The sequence below is a fragment of the Lissotriton helveticus genome, chromosome 2_1 (assembly GCF_964261635.1).
Source record: "Lissotriton helveticus chromosome 2_1, aLisHel1.1, whole genome shotgun sequence".
NCBI classification, from domain to species: Eukaryota; Metazoa; Chordata; class Amphibia; order Caudata; family Salamandridae; genus Lissotriton; species Lissotriton helveticus.
Genome location: NC_136059.1, coordinates 1,333,570,893 through 1,333,589,410, shown reverse-complemented (window position 1 = coordinate 1,333,589,410; position 18,518 = coordinate 1,333,570,893). Strand labels below are relative to the sequence as shown.

At 48.1% G+C, this 18,518-nt stretch overlaps 1 protein-coding gene across 4 annotated transcripts in view; it reads left to right on the top strand.

The window, feature by feature from the left end:
• The window catches only part of UBA6 (ubiquitin like modifier activating enzyme 6), a 1,111,768-nt gene that overhangs the window by 986,175 nt on the left and 107,075 nt on the right, over window positions 1-18,518 (top strand). For 3 of the 4 annotated variants that reach the window (XM_078676253.1, XM_078676254.1, XM_078676252.1), the window contains exon 31: window positions 3,335-3,422. The exons of the other annotated variant lie outside the window; for it this stretch is intronic. In XM_078676253.1, the coding sequence (XP_078532379.1) occupies window positions 3,335-3,422 (88 nt within the window). The remainder of the gene's footprint in view (window positions 1-3,334; window positions 3,423-18,518) is intronic. 4 annotated transcript variants of the gene reach the window in all.

The window sequence follows — 18,518 nt, the reverse complement described above, 5'->3', positions numbered from 1 at the left end:
GGGTTCAGGTGAACCGGAAGTAAACAATTACGCAACAGAGGGCAGAGCCTGTGGCATGGAGGAAGTTGGGATTCCGGTTACCGGGTCACCTCGCAGAGATGGGTGAGGGAACAGTAAATCAGGTTTGACGGGCGGGTAGCACATCGGCTTGCCCAGGTAACAAAGAAGGTACACACCGGACGCTTACCCAGAAGGAAATGTGTGGACACCGGAAGTGAAAGGTCACCCGGCCGGGTGGGAACCCGATGGTTACCCGGGAGTGAGTGAACACCGGAAGCAAAAGGGCCGTCCGGTTGGGTTAAAGCAGACGCTTACCCAAGTAGTGCGTGGAAACCGGAGGTAAAAGGTTACCCGGTCGGGCTGGAAGCAGAAGCTTGCCCGGAGTGAAAGGAAAGGGTGTGTCCACAGGTGATGGGTTACCTGGGCAAAGATAGCTGCACTGAATGTAGGGCACAGTGCAGAGCAAATGGGGGTAAAGGACGGTGATAGGTCACCTTGGCGAAGATAGCTGCACTGGATGTAGGGCACAGTGCAGAGTTGATGGGATAAGGACACAGGCTCACCAGACAAAATAATGGTGTGTAAAGGATCGCTTGTAAGTTGGAAATGCCTAATAAACTGCGGCCTCAATTCTTCCATAAAACAGAAACTTGTGTGGTCTGAAGTTATTGGGATTCGGGTGGTGCGACCATGTGGGGGGTGCCTCTGCTGTGCATACCAGAGCCAGCCAGCAGAGGCGCTGGGATGAAAAGCAGCACGTTCACAGCTTCTACAGGTTGGTCCTTCTGTCCGGGACATCCGTTAAGAAGAACTCTGTAACATAGATGGAAGGAGCCACTGGAATTCGGAACCACTCACTGTGTAAAGTTAGTCTGTCACTGCAACCGGAAGTTATGCCAGTCACTCGACAGGAGGCTGAGTCAAGTGCGGATTTATAGCGATTGCGAGAATCTTTTAGATCTGAGCAAATAATTGATTGACAGAAGGTTCACAAGTAGCCGGGTGGGGAAGGGAGGTTGGGGCTGGAGCAGAGCCAGTCACATGTCAGGCTCTTCCCAACCGCCCTTTTAGCGGTGCTGTCCTGGTAGGTGGTTTCCTCCAAACTTCAAAAACACAGCAACTCACTCACATATTAGCAGCAGGAAGTCACTGAAGCATACCATGGTACCGTGGGACACTCTTACGCACCCTCGTGCCCTGGTGCTACTGCACCTGCTTCACAGACGCTGCCTGTGCCCCTGCATAACTGACAAGCGCGATTAATGGCAGAGAATCTCTGGGTGACTTCAGGGCGCTAAGTCATGTCTGCGAGTGCAACATTGTTCCGTATATCACTGGCCGCTGCAGCTCTCTCGGGGCCCGTGGGCCCATTAGAAGGCAGACGAGTCCCTTCTGATTGCAGCAGCGCTCGTCTGGAGTCAGCGGGTGGGGGCAGAAGATGAACCGTGGGCGTCTGTAGCGGGCAGAAGCCCTGCTCAGGCGCTCAGGGGCATGACCCTAATGGTTTTCAGAAGCAAGGATGTGTCGCTCCTACTAATGGCAGTGACAGACCGGGGATCAAAGAACTCAGAGCTGCGCAGGGCAATGAGACAGACAGACAGATAGATAGATAGATACATATCAGTTTTTATCTCACTTAAATATAAAAACTATTTGTGATAATTTCCCTACCTTAATAGAGCCTTCTGAATATGTACAGTTTATAGCAGGTTTAAATAGTCTGCACCTTATTAAGAAAACTATTCCATTAAAGACCAGGGCAAACATATATAAATCAGTCTTGGCCCTGACCCAACAAGGACATTAATAATAAATGTATTGTATGATTCATAAAAATCTTTACAATGTCAGTACGGATTCTCCAAAAGAAAGCAATATGTGACGTATTCATTTAAAAAAAAAAAAACAATATCTGGGTGACACAAGCAAATAAAAGAAGTTAAAATGCCTTAAGAAAAACGTTAAAAGCCATATTATCAGATTGCATTTAATACACTGCGGAGAAATTGGGATTAGCCGCAGATTACTTAAAACAGCAGTGAATACCGATATTACTAAAAAACAAGCATTTGCAATGCAACAGGTCTCGCATTTACGCGAGTTTGAGCTAGTGGCATTGTAAACGACAATGCTTTTTAGTTATGTTTTTGTTTTTGAAACGTAAATATAACACATTGCCATTTACAATGCCAATAGCTTAAACTTGAATAATGCGAGACCTATTGCACTGCAAACACTTGTTATTTTCAACTATTTTTGTGTTTTTTCTACTGTTTGCATGGTAAGCTGCTCCTGCAATTATGTCAAATGCTGTTTGACATTTTGATTTGAATGAGTCAGAGTTATTGTGGGCTTTTATGGTATCATAGTTGCCAATTATTGTTTAAACACCTACGATCTCACATTCTAAGTTGATGTCATTATGTAGAATAATGGAAACCAGAGAATGAAGGAATCCGCCTAAATTTTTCACACTTGGAAATCATTAGGGATTTTATAAGAAGCCCTCACTCACCACCCTGGGTGGTGACATGCTTCATCATCGGGCCCACCAGGAGAAGCCGAATGCAACCCTGGTGTGCTACAACGCCAGATTACTGCGGAGCTGGTTTTGTGACAGTAGTGTGAAAAAATAGTGATTAAAATTGTCAAGGAGCTGTACCATAGGAAAAACTTTATTCAGTGGTCAGCTTGACAAAATAAAATCATATGTGTTTGGAAATTTACCAAAAATTATATTGGATATTTCCACTTAAAGTGGGGTCGACATGTTTCTGCCCATATGTGTGTAATTTACAGGGCTTTCTTCAGGACCGTATGGATGTGTACCTAGGCGGTATGGGCACGCTAAGGTCCACCCTTGCCTTAGGACGTGAAAGTTAAAAATAAGTGAAAAATGGGTGCAAAAAAAAAACCAAACTAACAAGTAGTGGGATTTACCTCAAAATTAGAGGAACCTGTATAGTTTGAAAATTAAAATATCCACACCCCAAAGGTCTCGGGAGGAGGTGGGGGCGACAATGGCACACCGCCCTCAACGCCCAGAACCCGTTTGGCACCTAGCGTTATCCTGCAACCGGACCTCGTGGAAATCTGGAGAATTCGTTTTATGCTTGTAGCCCATTTTGTTGTTTCTTTGCTCAGTGTTACACACGCTACTTCAGAAAAAACATTCAGACATTGGGTCAAAACTGTCAACTTTCACATGTCATCCACTATCTCAGATTACAGAGAAAAGACAATTGCTCTAACAAGACTATTTGCCACTGCATAAACCATCTGTCAGTGAAATGTCTTTATTTTAATTGTGTTTTATTCTCTTTGGTTGGAGAAGAAATGGAATCACTTTCACGATCTGGGACAGGTGGACAGTGTATGGAAAAGAAAATTTTACTCTCTCAGATTTCATCAGTGCTGTCAAGGTATAATTTCTCCACTTCTTTATTCATTGTCTCTGGAATGTGTTATAAGGATACCCTGTGGTAATTGAGCGCGCTATAAAAGTTTTAATAAACATAAACATAAACATAAACATAAAACTTGTTGAAAGTGTCTTCTGTTTAGGCAGTCCTGGTAACTGCTACACTTAAACCCTTGGAAATACTGCTTCTGTAAAGGATGTATCGGTTTACTAGAATTTCAGTTGATAGCAAATCAGCTTTGCTATTAGAATCCAAATATCCTAACTTTGTAGACATGCCTAAACATGACGTATCATTGTACCATCCATCCGTTCCTCCAAATGAATGTGCTGATCTTTTGCAAGTGTTCGTTTTGCAGTTGCTTTCTAAGGTTTACGTAAAGTGTACCTATTGTAACTTGCTTTCTGCTGATTTTAAAACACACAGACTCTCCTGTTTAGTTTCTTTCATTGATGGAATCTGGATCTTCAGAATGACCTTTTGGAAGGTAGCATCTCATTTGTTTCCAAGGTTTCCTTAGTTTTTTTGGTATCTAAACTCTTTGGTGGTATCCAGTGGCGTCCCTGGGACTTGAAGAAAAGGCCTGTACCTGTGCTTTAATTAACAAATCTATCCTTGATTCTGGGATGACGTCAAGGGTTTCTCTCAGATAAGAACATGAAAGTCCCTGACCTCTTTTTTTCTGTAGCTGTTGTATCACCAGTAAAGGGATTTCTGATGTGTACTTCTAACCGCAGATTCCTCACCTTGTGACTATTTCCGAGGCGTCAAATTGGAGCCAGAAACTTAAAAGCAGTACTCCTGCACCCTATAAGTGACATCTTGTGGCTCTGCACCCACATTGTTTCAATCCAGAAGTGATAAGAGGGGCCGCATATAAGCACCACATAAGGGCGTTGATGTCCATTTCTTTCTTTCCGTGCCTTCAGACGCTGATCCGGAGCTCTACTCCTCTCCTGTTTGTTTAGTAATTTTGTACAATATTCTATTTTTTTTACCAATGTGCAAAGGAAATATGTCACCTCCCAGAACAACAGGGTTTTAACCTTGTACAGACTGTTGAAAGCAAATGTGTGCAACAGATCCCTACAAAGTATGTCAGTGGTTCCTGGGGCTGAAACACGACTCCAAATCGTGCGACGATTATGCTCAGATGAACCCGAAGTCCATATGAGACTGCAAGGTGAAACTCTAAAGTCGCCAAGCATCAGAAGACTCCACAACATGACCAGTTAAAGTCAAAAGGAAGGTGCTGTTCCCTCTCCCAAAGTCGTTCCCCAGGCAGGTCCTCGTAACTGTTGAAGTCTTTGGGTAAGTCTAAAAAGACACATACGATGTCGAAGCCTCAATCGCCCCCTTCCCTCCACTTTCAAACTCCTGAGAAGGTGCAAGGGCATCAACATGCCTCTTAGTCTCACTGTGGACCTCCTGAACTGATTCCCAGTTTTGTGCTGATGCAGATCGAGTTTTCCAGTCCTTCTTAAACATGTAGCAAATAGAAAGCCTTTTAGGAGGCCATGCTGCGCATATTGGACATGCGTATGGTTTCCTCTGTCGTGTCTTCAAGCCACAAGGAACTGCAGCGGCTTTCAATGGGGGTCCCACGGCAAGTTCATCCTTGGTTCAGTCTGTGCCTATTGAGCCCACTTCAGGTTTGGCACCAGTTTTAATATCCGCTGCGGTTCTAGCGCTGCTCCCTGTGCAGGTTCCTTGCAAATCAACACCAGTGCCGAGCCCTGAAGAGGAGGCATTACCCATAGTGATCTCTGACTCCAGGCCGGCTCGACTCGACCGAGGCCATGCATTGATCTCACTAGAGAGCAGCCCATAACCAATCCTTCAGACTCACCGCCTTGCCCATACCATGCAGTATATCTCATACTCTAAATCGTCTCTTTGGATCAGATAACGACTATGATGAGAAGGGCAAATTTTCCCCACAGGACGGTAAGGGCAATTGGGATGCTGTATTACAGGATACCAGTGGTATGGGCACTTATCCAGTATTGGGGTATCTTTCATAGATTCACATGCCTGCATCATTCCCCGTCGCCGAGGCGGGAGTCCCTCGGTAAATAAAAAAGCATTGCCAAAAGCACTTTGTAGTAGTAGGCCCTAGAAAAGGCCTGAGGCCTAAATTATAGTAGCCTATCTACTTCATTATGTTAAAAAGACCAAAGTCTTGGCTCCAACCAATCAGCTTACAGCACCCTCTAGAACCCTCTCTGCAGAGCCAGTTCTGCTCAGATTTTCACCGCACGTCGTGTGGAAGGGAGTTGTGAGAAGTTGGCCTGATATATGATGCTCACTAGTTCCAGTGATCACCTTGTATCAGTCCAAACAACCCTTATGGTGATTGGTTGTAAGTCAACATTATAGACCAGCTATCCTAATGGTAGCATGGACGAAGCAGTCTTAGGCTAAACTCTTTTGGCATGTGAAGCCAGCTGTTTTACCACAATATAACCCCTTGAATACCAGATGAAAGGACACCACACAGGTTGTTATGAAAATAAACAATATATTTATTAATAACAAACACCTCTGAACTCTTTATGAGGTCAGAGGGCTATGCACATGACAATCTCTTAAGAAAAATACGACAAGTTGTACAAAATTACAATGGTGCCCTAGGGGCACGGCAAACCATATACTAAGTAAATGGAATGTGAGAGTCGATAGAAGAAATGGAGCTGTCCAGAGGCTGCAGGACCGCTGGGACTACGCTATCCTAACCTTAGGTAAGTAATAGGAGGCCCACGGGACGCGGGTGCAGAGTGTGAACTCACACGCGGGATGCGTAACAACGTCTATGGACAGTACAGTTCAAGGAAAAGGTAAGTACGGACAATCCTGACTAGGTAGGACTAAAACTACTGTGGATCTGGACACTAGGAGAGTCAAGCTACCCTTGAGCACCGAAAGTCGGTGCGAAGTCGTGTCGGGTTTCTGCGTTAAAGTCAATGGAGCCTGAAAGAAAAGATGCTGCAGGCGACCAGGAGGAAGATGTCCGGTGCGATCCAAGGGTGGATCGGTGAAGAAGAGGACCTGAAAGCAGAGGGGACAATGTTCAAAGTCACGAGCCAGTGACTGGAGTGGAACCAGGAAGGAACCAGATGTCGTTGTCGCGATCAGGTGAAGAGTGGACGCTTGACTCTGCAGCCACGTGGACCAGGAGGTGTCTTCGACGACCAGGATGGAGGCACGAGCTGTCCCACGCAGGCTCTCGCTGTCGGCGGTGTCTGTTCTGGAATCGGCGTCAACAGGCCTTGGCAAAGACAACCCACGCGGTGAGTGTAAAAAGCGTCTGGTGCGGACTAGGAGAGTCCGGGGTGCTCCTCTTTTGGAAGGGAGCAGGGGCCAGTCTGGAGCAACCAGACCAGCAGCAAAGATTTCAAAGTTCGTCCTCTAGGAGGTCACTAGCTAGCCGGCAAGTGACCAGACAACGCGTCGAGCAGCAAACACGCAGAAGGGCCCCACGCAGATCTCGTGGATACTGAAGGGCTGATCTTCGGTGCAGGGGCTGCTCGGGGCTGGGGCTTGGTCGAGATTACCTCGGGAGTCGTGCTGGAAGCGAAGTGCAGTTTCTTTTAAGATGGCCGGTCCCACGTGTCTCGTCGCACCCACGGATCTCAGCTGTGCTGCAGATGTGAGTTGAGGTCTGAGAGGTCTGGGAATCTGGGTCTCGTAGGGCTCTGAAGTCTGGATCCTCGAGGGAAGACGACAAAGTGAAGCCGCTGGACGCTTGATGGTGCCTGCAGTTGAAGGGTGGACACTCCTTGCCCACAAGGGAGATTTCTTCAGTCTTCTGTGGAGCAGAACGTCGAAGTCCAGAGTTTCTTCTTGTAGAGTAGTTCAGGATTAATCTAATTTGGAATGGGACCAGCTCCTACCTTTATCCTGCTAAAGGGGGCTGCACTACTGACTAGGTCCCTCCCCTGGGTGGGACCAGGAAGGGGGTGGTTACATCCCCTATCCTTTGTCCGGTTTTCGCAACAGAGCTGGGGCAGGGATGCCCCAGCAACTGGTTTGAACCGGTGTATGCACAGGGCACCTTGTGTGCCCCAGGCATGTCTCATTCCTTTCAGGCCTATCCTACCCAATACACAAAATCCTGTCTGTGGTGGTGCTAGCACCTCCGAAGGCAGGAAACCCTTTGTCCAAGCCTCCCTCGCTGGAAGGACTCCCAGCAGCAGGAGGTCAGACTTGTGTCTGTGGTGGCAGCATCCATTTTTTTGATGCCAAGGCTCGAGTTAACTTTAACCGGGGTTCACAGTTACATACATGTCGTTTCCCTCTAGAAGGGTGGAATGCTACCCCCGTCACCAGAATTGGCGAGGGGGTAGTATTCCAATTCGTATGACACCTTACTCGACATGTTTTGATAATGTTATACCAGAGTTAGCATTCAACCGCGAGGTCGATAATGCACTTAAGAGTATATGGTATAGCGTTATCATGGAACAGCTATTAGGACTTGGTTCCGCAAGCAGCAGACGGGCTCAGCTCATGCCAGAGCACCATCTCACATAATTCCAAGCACTCTGCCTTCAGGGTTGTTAAGGCCTGCCATAGGAGTGACTGATAGGAGGATATGTGTCCATTTTAGGGTTAGATATAGGTATACTATATCTACAACAAAGGGTGATTACACCACCTTGCCCCAGCTGTCGTGCAGCCAGTTGTGTCAGTTTTTCGATGGCCAGCCAGGGGTGGCATAATACATGCTTCAGCCCCTGGTAGGCCCTGGGTACACCTATGCCCTGGGCACCTAAGGTACACTGTACAGGGACTGATAAGGTGGCCCAGTACCAATTGGTAAATGCACCTAAAGTACATGGTTGTCAATTTAGAGAGAGAACAGCTAGGCTGTGGGTCTGATTAGCAGGCCCACAGCCAGGGAAAGTCGTAAACCAGTGAAGCAAAAAGCAACAATCTGGGGTGACCATAGGATTGCAGACCCCACTCTCCTACATAACCCCCCCCCCCCCCCCCAACTTAGGGACATTAAACTAACCTTGACCATGTGAGTCTTCCTGTTCTAAGTGGAAATACCTGGAGAGACCACCTGCATTGCCATGGCCAGACCCTGGTCTGTGCTTCACTGTAAAGTCCATCCTCTGTAGGGAAATAGACCACCTAAGAAGTTTGGGGTTTTCACCCTTCATCTGATTTAGCCATAAGAGGGGCTTATGGTCGGTCTGAATCTTGAAGTGAGTTCCAAACAAGTATAGCCTCAACTTCTTCAGGGCCCAAACCACAGCAAAGGCCTCCCTCTCAATAGCTGACCAACGTTTCTCTCTAGGGGTCAGCCTTCTGCTTATAAAAGCAATGGGCTGGTCATGACCATCAATATTCAGTTGAGATAGAACAGCTCCAACACCCAACTCAGATGCATCTGTTTGGACAATGAAGGTTTTGGAGTAGTCAGGACTCTTGAGAATAGGTGCAGTACACATGGCCTGCTTTAGGTCATCGAATGCCTTCTGACAGCTAACTGTCCACTGAACTTTCTTTGGCATTTTCTTGCTTGTCAAGTCATTAAGTGGTGTCACAATGGACCCATAATTTTTGACAAACTTCCTATAGTAACCAGACAGGCCCAAGAAAGCTCTGACCTGTGTCTGGGTGGTTGGAGGAGCCCATTCCTTTATGGCCTGTATCTTGCTCTCCAAGGGTTGAACCTGGCCTCCACCCACAAGGTGTCCCAGGTACACAACCTGACTCTGCCCTATCTGGCACTTAGTGGCCTTGATAGTGAGGCCTGCCTTTTGCAGGGCCTCCAAAATTTTCCTCAGGTGGATCAGGTGATCCTCCCAGGTGGAGCTAAAGACCGCAATATCATCTAGATATGCTGCACAAAAGTCATCCAACCCAGTGAGAACTTGGTTCACCAACCTTTGAAAAGTGGCAGGTGCATTTTTCAAACCAAAGGGCATCACCACTAATTGGTAATGACCTCCTGGGGTAGAAAATGCTGTTTTGGCCTTGGCATCCTCAGTTAACCTGATCTGCCAATAACCAGCTGTTAGGTCAAATGTACTCCAGAAAGTTGCAGAAGCCAACTTGTCTATACGTTCATCTGCCCTAGGTATTGGATGGGCATCTGTCTTAGTGACAGCATTGAGACCCCTGTAGTCTACACAAAACCTAATCTCTCTCTTACCATCCTGGGTGTGAGGTGTTGGCACTAGAACTACAGGACTAGCCCAAGGGCTCTCTGAGGGTTTAATGACTCCCAATTCCAACATCTTTTGAACTTCTTTCTTAATGCAGCCCCTGACGTGGTCAGGTTGCCTGTAGATTTTACTCTTGACAGGCAGACTCTCACCAGTGTCCACCTCATGGGTGCACCAGTTTGTCTGACTGGGGGTCAGTGAGAACATTTGCCTAAAGGACTAAAGAACCTGTTTACAATCCTTTTGTTGATGCTCAGAGAGGCTGTCAGAAAAGACTACACCATCTACTGACCCATCATCAGGGTTCTGAGTGAGCAGGTCTGGGAGAGGGTCACTCTCTTCCTCCTGCCCCTCATCTGTGGCCATGAGCAAGCCCATGTCCTCCCTGTAGACAAATGCCTTGAGCCTGTTTACATGAAGCACCCTGTGGGGGCTCCTGGGAGTTCCCATGTCTACCAAGTAGGTGACCTCTCCCTTTTGCTCAATGATGGTATGGGGTCCAGACCATTTGTCTTGGAGAGCTGCTGGGGCCACTGGCTCCAACACCCACACCTTCTGTCCTGCATGATACACAGTTAGGACAGCCTTTTTTTCATGCCAAGCTTTTTGAAGTTCTTGGCTGGCCTCAAGGTTTTTGGATGCCTTCTTCATGTACTCTGCCATCCTGGAGCGGAGACCAAGTACATAGTCCACTATGTCAAGTTTAGGCTTTTTGAGAGGTAACTCCCATCCTTCCTTCACAAGACATAGGGGTCCTCTTACAGGATGCCCAAAGAGAAGCTCAAAAGGGCTGTAGCCAACCCCCTTCTGTGGGACCTCTCTGTAAGCAAACAGGAGGCAGGGTAAAAGGATGTCCCATCTTCGCCTAAGCTTTTCAGGTAACCCTGCCATCCTGGAGCGGAGACCAAGTACATAGTCCACTATGTCAAGTTTAGGCTTTTTGAGAGGTAACTCCCATCCTTCCTTCACAAGACATAGGGGTCCTCTTACAGGATGCCCAAACAGAAGCTCAAAAGGGCTGTAGCCAACCCCCTTCTGTGGGACCTCTTTGTAAGCAAACAGGAGGCAGGGTAAAAGGATGTCCCATCTTCGCCTAAGCTTTTCAGGTAACCCTTTTATCATCCCTTTGAGGGTCTTGTTGAATCTCTCAACAAGCCCATTGCACTGTGGGTGATAGGGTGTGGTGAATTTGTAGTTTACACCACACTCCCTTCACATTGCAGTCAAGTATCCGGACATGAAGTTTGCACCCCTGTCAGAGACAACGTCCTTAGGAAACCCCACTCTAGTAAAAACTGCAAGTAGGGCCCTGGCCGCAACAGGAGCTGTAGTGGTCCTAAGGGGAATAGCTTCTGGGTGCCTGGTGGCATGATCCACTATCACCAGTATAAATCTGTGCCCAGATGCTGTTGGGGGGTCCATTGGTCCAACAATGTCTATCCCCACTCTTTCAAAGGGTACCCCCACCACAGGTAGTGGTATGAGGGGGGCCTTTGTTGTGCCACCTGATTTGCCACTGGCTTGATAGGTGACACATGAGCGACAAAACTCTTTAGTGTCTTCAGACATATGAGGCCAGTGAAAGTGTGGGGCAAGCTTGTCCCAAGTTTTGTTCTGGCCTAAGTGACCTGCAAGGGGAATCTCATGGGCTAAGGTGAGGAGGAAACCTCTAAGAGACAAGGGGATGACCAGCCTCCTGGTAGCACCAGGCTTGGGGTCTCTTGCCTCAGAGTATAGGAGTCCATCATCCCAATATACCTTATGGGCACCTGTAGCATTCCCTGCAGCCTCAGCAGCAGCCTGCTGTCTGAGGGGTTCAAGAGAGGGACAGTCTAATTGGGCCTGTCTCAAGTCTGCCCTGGAAGGTCCCCATGTCCCAAGAAACTCAACCTGTTCAGGTTCAAGCTCTTCTAGGACAGTTCCTTCTGGGGTCTTTGGGTCAGCCTCCTGAGAGGGCTGATCCTCAACCTGAGGCAGGGGGGAAGGCTCTGCCTTAACCCTACCATTCCTTCTCTTGGGTAGTGTCTGGTCCATTCTTCCAGGATCCAGCACTTGTTCAGCTGGGCGTTTCTTGGCCTGTGACCTAGTCACAGCAAGGACATGTGAGGAGAGACCTAGCATTTCTACATGAGTCCTGTACTCCACATCTGACCACAGTGAGGATTCCAAATCATTGCCCAAAAGACAATCTACTGGGAGGTCTGAACTAACTACAACCCTTTTGAGGCCAGTTACCCCTCCCCAGGAGAAATTAACAACTGCCATACTGTGATTGGTAGTGACATTGCTAGCATTGGTCACTAGGTAGTCTGAACCTAGCATGATCTGGTCAGGGTCCACAAATGTTGGTGTCACCATAGTGACACTGGCACATGTGTCCCTGTAGGCCTGAGCCATTTTTCCATTAATTAAAGGCGTTTGTCTGTATTTGCCCAGAGTACTAGGACTTACAGTAGGGACCATATCCATGTCCCCAGTACAAACAAGAACTGCCTGAGTAGGAATTCTGACTAAGTCAGAATCCACCTCAGTACCCAGGGTTAACCCAACTATAGCCTTGGGAGGTACACTACCACTACTAACTGTACTAGGGGGTGCAGGTGTCTTAGGGACAGTAGTGGTAGGAGTTTGGCCTTTCTTGGTGCACTCACTAAACCAGTGAGTTTTACTTTTACAGTATTGGCACCATGGTTTCTTGGGACCATCATTCTTCTTCTTTTGGGGATTTTGGGACCCACCCTCCTTAGGTTGTTGGGGCCCTGTTGAAGACTTCTGGTCATTTTGCTTATTCTCATTACCCTTCTGGTCTGCTTTCTTCTGGCCACCACCCTGGTTCTGGTTCTGCTGCTTGACCCTTGTCCTGACCCATCTGTCTGCCTTCTTTCCCAATTCTTGGGGAGAGGTCAGATCTGAGTCAATCAAGTGCTGATGCAACAACTGGTTCTGACAATTATTTAAGATTTGCTCTCTCATAATTAGATTATACAATCCTGTGTAATCAGTAACTTTACTACCCAGTAACCAGCCTTCCAAAGCCTTAGTGGCACAATCAACAAAGTCAGTCCAATCTTGAGCCTGAGTTTTCTGGGTGTCTCTGAACATCAACCTGTACTGTTCAGTTGTTAAGCCAAACCCATCAATCAGTGCAGTTTTCAAGACTTGGTAATCATTAGCATCCTCATCTCTAACAGTGAGGAGCTTGTCTCTACCTTTACCTTCAAAGGAGAGCCACAATATAGCTGCCCACTGACTCTGGGGTACCTGCTGTACTTTGCAGGCTCTCTCCAAAGCAGTTATCCACTTGTGGATATCATCTCCTGTCTTATAGGAGGGCACTATTTTACTCAGGTGTCTATTATCAAAACTCCTGTCTCTATCCCTAGGGATAGTGCTGCCACCAGTGGGGACTACCCCACTCAACTGTTGCTCTCTAGCAAAGGCAAGCTTCTCTTTGGCAAGGGCAAGTTCTTCCCTTTGGATCCTCAGATTAACTTCCTTCATCTTTGCCTCATGCTCTCTCCTCTGAGGGGAAGTCATTCTCCTCTGAGCAGATGCATGAGAGTGCACAGATCTATTGGAGTCCCTAGAAGGAGATCTATCTCTCCTAACCCCAAAGTTAGGCCTGCTAAGAGTCAGCACTGGGGGTCCCCCAGTCCCTTCCCTATGCATGTCTAAGTTGGCCCTGGTAAGTCTGCTGACTACTACAGGACCTTTGTCTGCCTCATCCCCAGATGGTTCCTCCTCCTCCTCCTCCTCCTCATCTACATCCTCTGTTTCAGGGAGGTCTGGATCACCACGAGTACCTTCTAAGGCAGGCATGCTCCTATCTGGCTTAGAGGGGTCTGTGTCAGCAGCCCTTCTTGCATCATATGTCTCTAGGAGACCTAACAGAAAAGGAGTGGTAGGGTTAGAACCCTGTTTCAATTTCCTGGAGGTACACAATTGTCTCATCTCCTGGAAACTGAGAGCTGCATATCTGGAAAGGACCTGTGGAGGGTCACTAATCACTAGGGGAGTCTCTGAAGTCTCTCATTGGGTAGACATGCTTTCTAGTGAGGTGTAAGTGATGCACCTACCTACACTATGGGTTTTCCTACTGATCCCTTACTAAGAGTTGTAGTCAGGGTGTGCTAGGCCCTTTCTACTACAACAGCTGGTTCAGTAGAACTCAGAGTATTTCTAAGCCTGTTATATGTACCTATGGTACCTTATGTGATCTTTCAAATGATATTTCAAGATTATATGTGGTAAAAACAACAGCAAGCTCAAATCCCAACCGCTGCACACCAATGTGAGAAGTTGGCCTGATATATGATGCTCACTAGTTCTAGTGATCACCTTGTATCAGTCCAAACAACCCTTATGGTGATTGGTTGTAAGTCAACCTTATAGACCAGCTATCCTAATGGTAGCATGGACAAAGCAGTCTTAGGCTAAACTCTTTTGGCATGTGAAGCCAGCTGTTTTACCACAATATAACCCCTTGAATACCAGATGAAAGGACACCACACAGGTTGTTATGAAAATAAACAATATATTTATTAATAACAAACACCTCTGAACTCTTTATGAGGTCAGAGGGCTAAGCACATGACAATCTCTTAAGAAAATTCGACAAGTTGAACAAAATTACAATGGTGCCCTAGGGGCACGGCAAACCATATACTAGGCAAATGGAATGTGAGAGTCGATAGAAGAAATGGAGCTGTCCAGAGGCTGCAGGACTGCTGGGACTACGCTATCCTAACCTTAGGTAAGTAATGGGAGGCCCACGGGACGCGGGTGCAGAGTGTGAACTCACACGCGGGATGCGTAACAACGTCTATGGACAGTACAGTTCAAGGAAAAGGTAAGTACGGACAATCCTGACTAGGTAGGACTAAAACGACTGTGGATCTGGACACTAGGAGAGTCAAGCTACCCTTGAGCACCGAAATGCTCTCGTAACCTCACCCAGGGGCTGCGGGTGCATAGGTGTGTCGTGTTTCTGCGTTGAAGTCAATGGAGCCTGAAAGAAAAGATGCTGCAGGCGACCAGGAGGAAGATGTCCGGTGCGATCCAAGGGTGGATCGGTGAAGAAGAGGACCTGAAAGCAGAGGGGACAATGTTCAAAGTCACTAGCCAGTGACTGGAGTGGAACCAGGAAGGAACCAGAAGTCGTCGTCGCGATCAGGTGAAGAGTGGACGCTTGACTCTGCAGCCACGTGGACCAGGAGGTGTCTTCGACGACCAGGATGGAGGCACGAGCTGTCCCACGCAAGCTCTCGCTGTTGGCGTTGTCTGTTCCGGAATCAGCGTCAACAGGCCTTGGCAAAGGCAACCCACGCGGTGAGTGGAAAAAGCGTCTGGTGCGGACTAGGAGAGTCCGGGGTGCTCCTCTTTTGGAAGGGAGCAGGAGCCAGTCTGGAGCAACCAGACCAGCAGCAAAGTTTTCAAAGTTCGTCGTCTAGGAGGTCACTAGCCAGCCGGCAAGTGACCAGACAACGCGTCAAGCAGCAAACACGCAGAAGGGCCCCACGCAGATCTCGTGGATGCTAGAGGGCTGATCTTCGGTGCAGGGGCTGGGGCTTCTCAGTCCCCAAAGCACTTGGTCGAGTTTACCTCGGGAGTTGTGCTGGAAGCGGAGTGCAGTTTCTTTCAAGATGGCCAGTCCCACGTGTCTCGTCGCACCCACGGATCTTAGCTGTGCTGCAGATGTGAGTTGAGGTCGGAGAAGTCTGGGAATCTGGGTCTCGTCGAGCTCTGAAGTCTGGATCCTCGAGGGAAGACGACAAAGTGAAGCCGCTGGACGCTGATGGTGCCTGCAGTTGCAGGGTGGACACTCCTTGCCCACAAGGGAGATTTCTTCAGTCTTCTGTGGAGCAGAACGTCGAAGTCCAGAGTTTCTTCTTGTAGAGTAGTTCAGGATTAATCTAATTTGGAATGGGACCAGCTCCTACCTTTATCCTGCTAAAGGTGGCTGCACTACTGACTAGGTCCCTCCCCTGGGTGGGACCAGGTAGGGGGGTGGTTACACCCCCTATCCTTTGTCCGGTTTTCGCGCCAGAGCTGGGGCAGGGATGCCCCAGCAACTGGTTTGAACCGGTGTATGCACAGGGCACCTTGTGTGCCCCAGGCATGTCTCATTCTTTTCAGCCCTATCCTACCCAATACACAAAATCTTGTCTGGGGTGGTGCTAGCACCTCCCAAGGCAGGTAACCCTTTGTCCATGCCTCCCTCGCTGGAAGGACTCCCAGCAGCAGGAGGTCATACTTGTGTCTGTGGTGGCAGCATCTATTTTTTGATACCAAGGCTCGAGTTAACTTTAACCGGGGTTCACAGTTACATACATGTCGTGTCCCTCTAGAAGGGTGGAATGCTTCCCCCGTCGCCAGAATTGGCGAGGGGGTAGTATTCCAATTCGTATGACACCTTACTCGACCTGTTTTGATAATGTTATACCAGAATTAGCATTCAACCGCGAGGTCGATAATGCACTTAAGAGTATATGGTATAGCGTTATCATGGAACAGCTATTAGGACTTGGTTCCGCAAGCTGCAGACGGGCTCAGCTCATGCCAGAGCACCATCTCACATAATTCCAAGCACTCTGCCTTCAGGATTGTTAAGGCCTGCCATAGGAGTGACTGATAGGAGGATATGTGTCCATTTTAGGGTTAGATATAGGTATACTATATCTACAGCAAAGGGTGATAACACCACCTTGCCCCAGCTGTCTTGGCAGCCAGTTGTGTCAGTTTTCGATGGCCAGCCAGGGGTGGCATAATACATGCTTCAGCCCCTGGTAGGCCCTGGGTACACCTATGCCCTGGGCACCTAATGTACACTGTACAGGGACTGATAAGGTGGCCCAGTACCAATTGGTAAATGCACCTAAAGTACATGGTTGTCAATTTAGAGAGAGAACAGCTAGGCTGTGGGTCTGATTAGCAGGCCCACAGCCAGGGAAAGTCGTAAACCAGTGAAGCAAAAAGCAAAAATCTGGGGTGACCATAGGATTGCAGACCCCACTCTCCTACAGGAGTCTCCCTGAGTCTTGACTCAGTTTTTTCCTCAGAGCTTCAGGATGTCTGACAAGAAGGCCTTGTTTAGACCTTGCAGGACCTGCGAGGAGAAGAGGGTCCATGTTGATGACCAGCACAAGGACTGTATTTATTGGCTTTATCCCAAACATGAGGCAAAAAATGGTAAGATCTGCCGCACCTTCCCTTCTAAGACCTTAAGGGATAGGGAGGCCAGAGTCCTTTTGTGGCTAAAATCCTCTTCCATGGATGATGATGACGGAGCCTCTACCTCTAGCAAGAGGGCGAGGTCTCAAGAGGATAAGACGAGTGAGGGGAGAAAACATGCGAAAACCTCCCACACCACTTCAGGCTCTTCATAGAGTTCTCAACATTCTGTCTCTGGCGCCTCAGTCACCAACGATTCCTCTAAGAAAACCGTGAGTAAGAGCTCTGCTGTCTCCTCACCAGTGACTACTATTTCTACTTCAACCTCCTCTTCTACGGCTATGATTTCCACTACATCTATCACTTTGCCTATAGTGTCTACAAATATTTGTATTGTGGCTAAAAGAACTCTCTTAGACGGCTCGTCGACGAAGACATCATCGTCAACGAAGCCTTCGTCGTCTAAAAAGAGCCCGTTGACGAAGTCATCGACGCCACCGTCGTCGACTGTCTCGTCGACGAAGAAAGCATCGACGACGAATCCGTCGACGGCTGCCCCGTCGACGACGAGCCCGTCGACAGCTGCTCCGTCGAGGACGAACCCGTCGACCATTGTCCCGTCGACGGTAGCTCCATCGACGTCGAGTCCATCGACGACGGTCCCGTCGACGTCGAGCCCATCGACGACGGTCCCGTCGACGGCAATTCCATCGACGACTATTCCTTCGTCGTCGACAATAAACCCGTCGACGACGGCATCTTTTCAGCTGGCAGTGCACCTTCGTCACCGGTGCCATCAAAACTGATAGATTCAGCTTTAGTGAAGCCTATTGCTGGGAATCAGGCTTTTTGTATGCCAATTTCAACGAAGACCTTTCAACTCGTATCTTACAAGAGGCAACAAGGTTCTTATATGTTGCCACTTATGCCCTCTCATCTTCTAGAATCCTACTCCGATGAGGAAGAAGATGTTTTTGAGGATGATGATAATGAAGGAGCTTTTGGTGTGTCTCGTCACCCATCTGATCTCGTCATCAAGTGTCACGAAGATGATGAAGACGACACTTACACTGAACATTACTACTAGGAGGACATTATAGTGCCTCATTCTTTGGAACATCAGAGACGGCCTAAGGTCTCTGAAGTCACTCATTTACCGCCTACCCTGATACAGGACTTACAGGCTATGCTGGCAGATTATAAACAACGCTTTCCGCCACAAATGCCTCAGCCTAGTACTTCTGTTCCTCCATCTCAAATTCCACCGCTTTCTCCAGTCGTGGAACCTACGCAACCTGAGTTGCCTCCACAAACCCAGGACACGTCATCAGAAGAGGAAGTAGAGGAAGGAGAGTTGCCTAACGCACCTTCATCAGACCCATGGGATGATTATGTTATCCCCATGCCATCCCCTGACTCCTCAGCCTTCAGATTCACCTCCTGAAGATGTAGGTGGGTTCCACAATCTGATGCAGAGAGCAGCAAACGGATTTTTAACTCCCGGTGACTGTGGAGCAAACGGAGTGCTTTCTTCATGATTTTAAAGAAGAAACCAGGAAGGTGTCTAGAGCCATTCCTATCATTGATTACATTTGGAAAGAGGGCCTCAAGGTAATGAAAAACCCCGCTTCTGTGCCTGCTGTGTTGCCCAGAATTGAGATGAAATACCGTGCCCCACTAAATAGTCCAGCGTGCCTTATTGGTCATCCACGTCCGGATTCGGTAATCTCTCAGGCTGCACAACAAA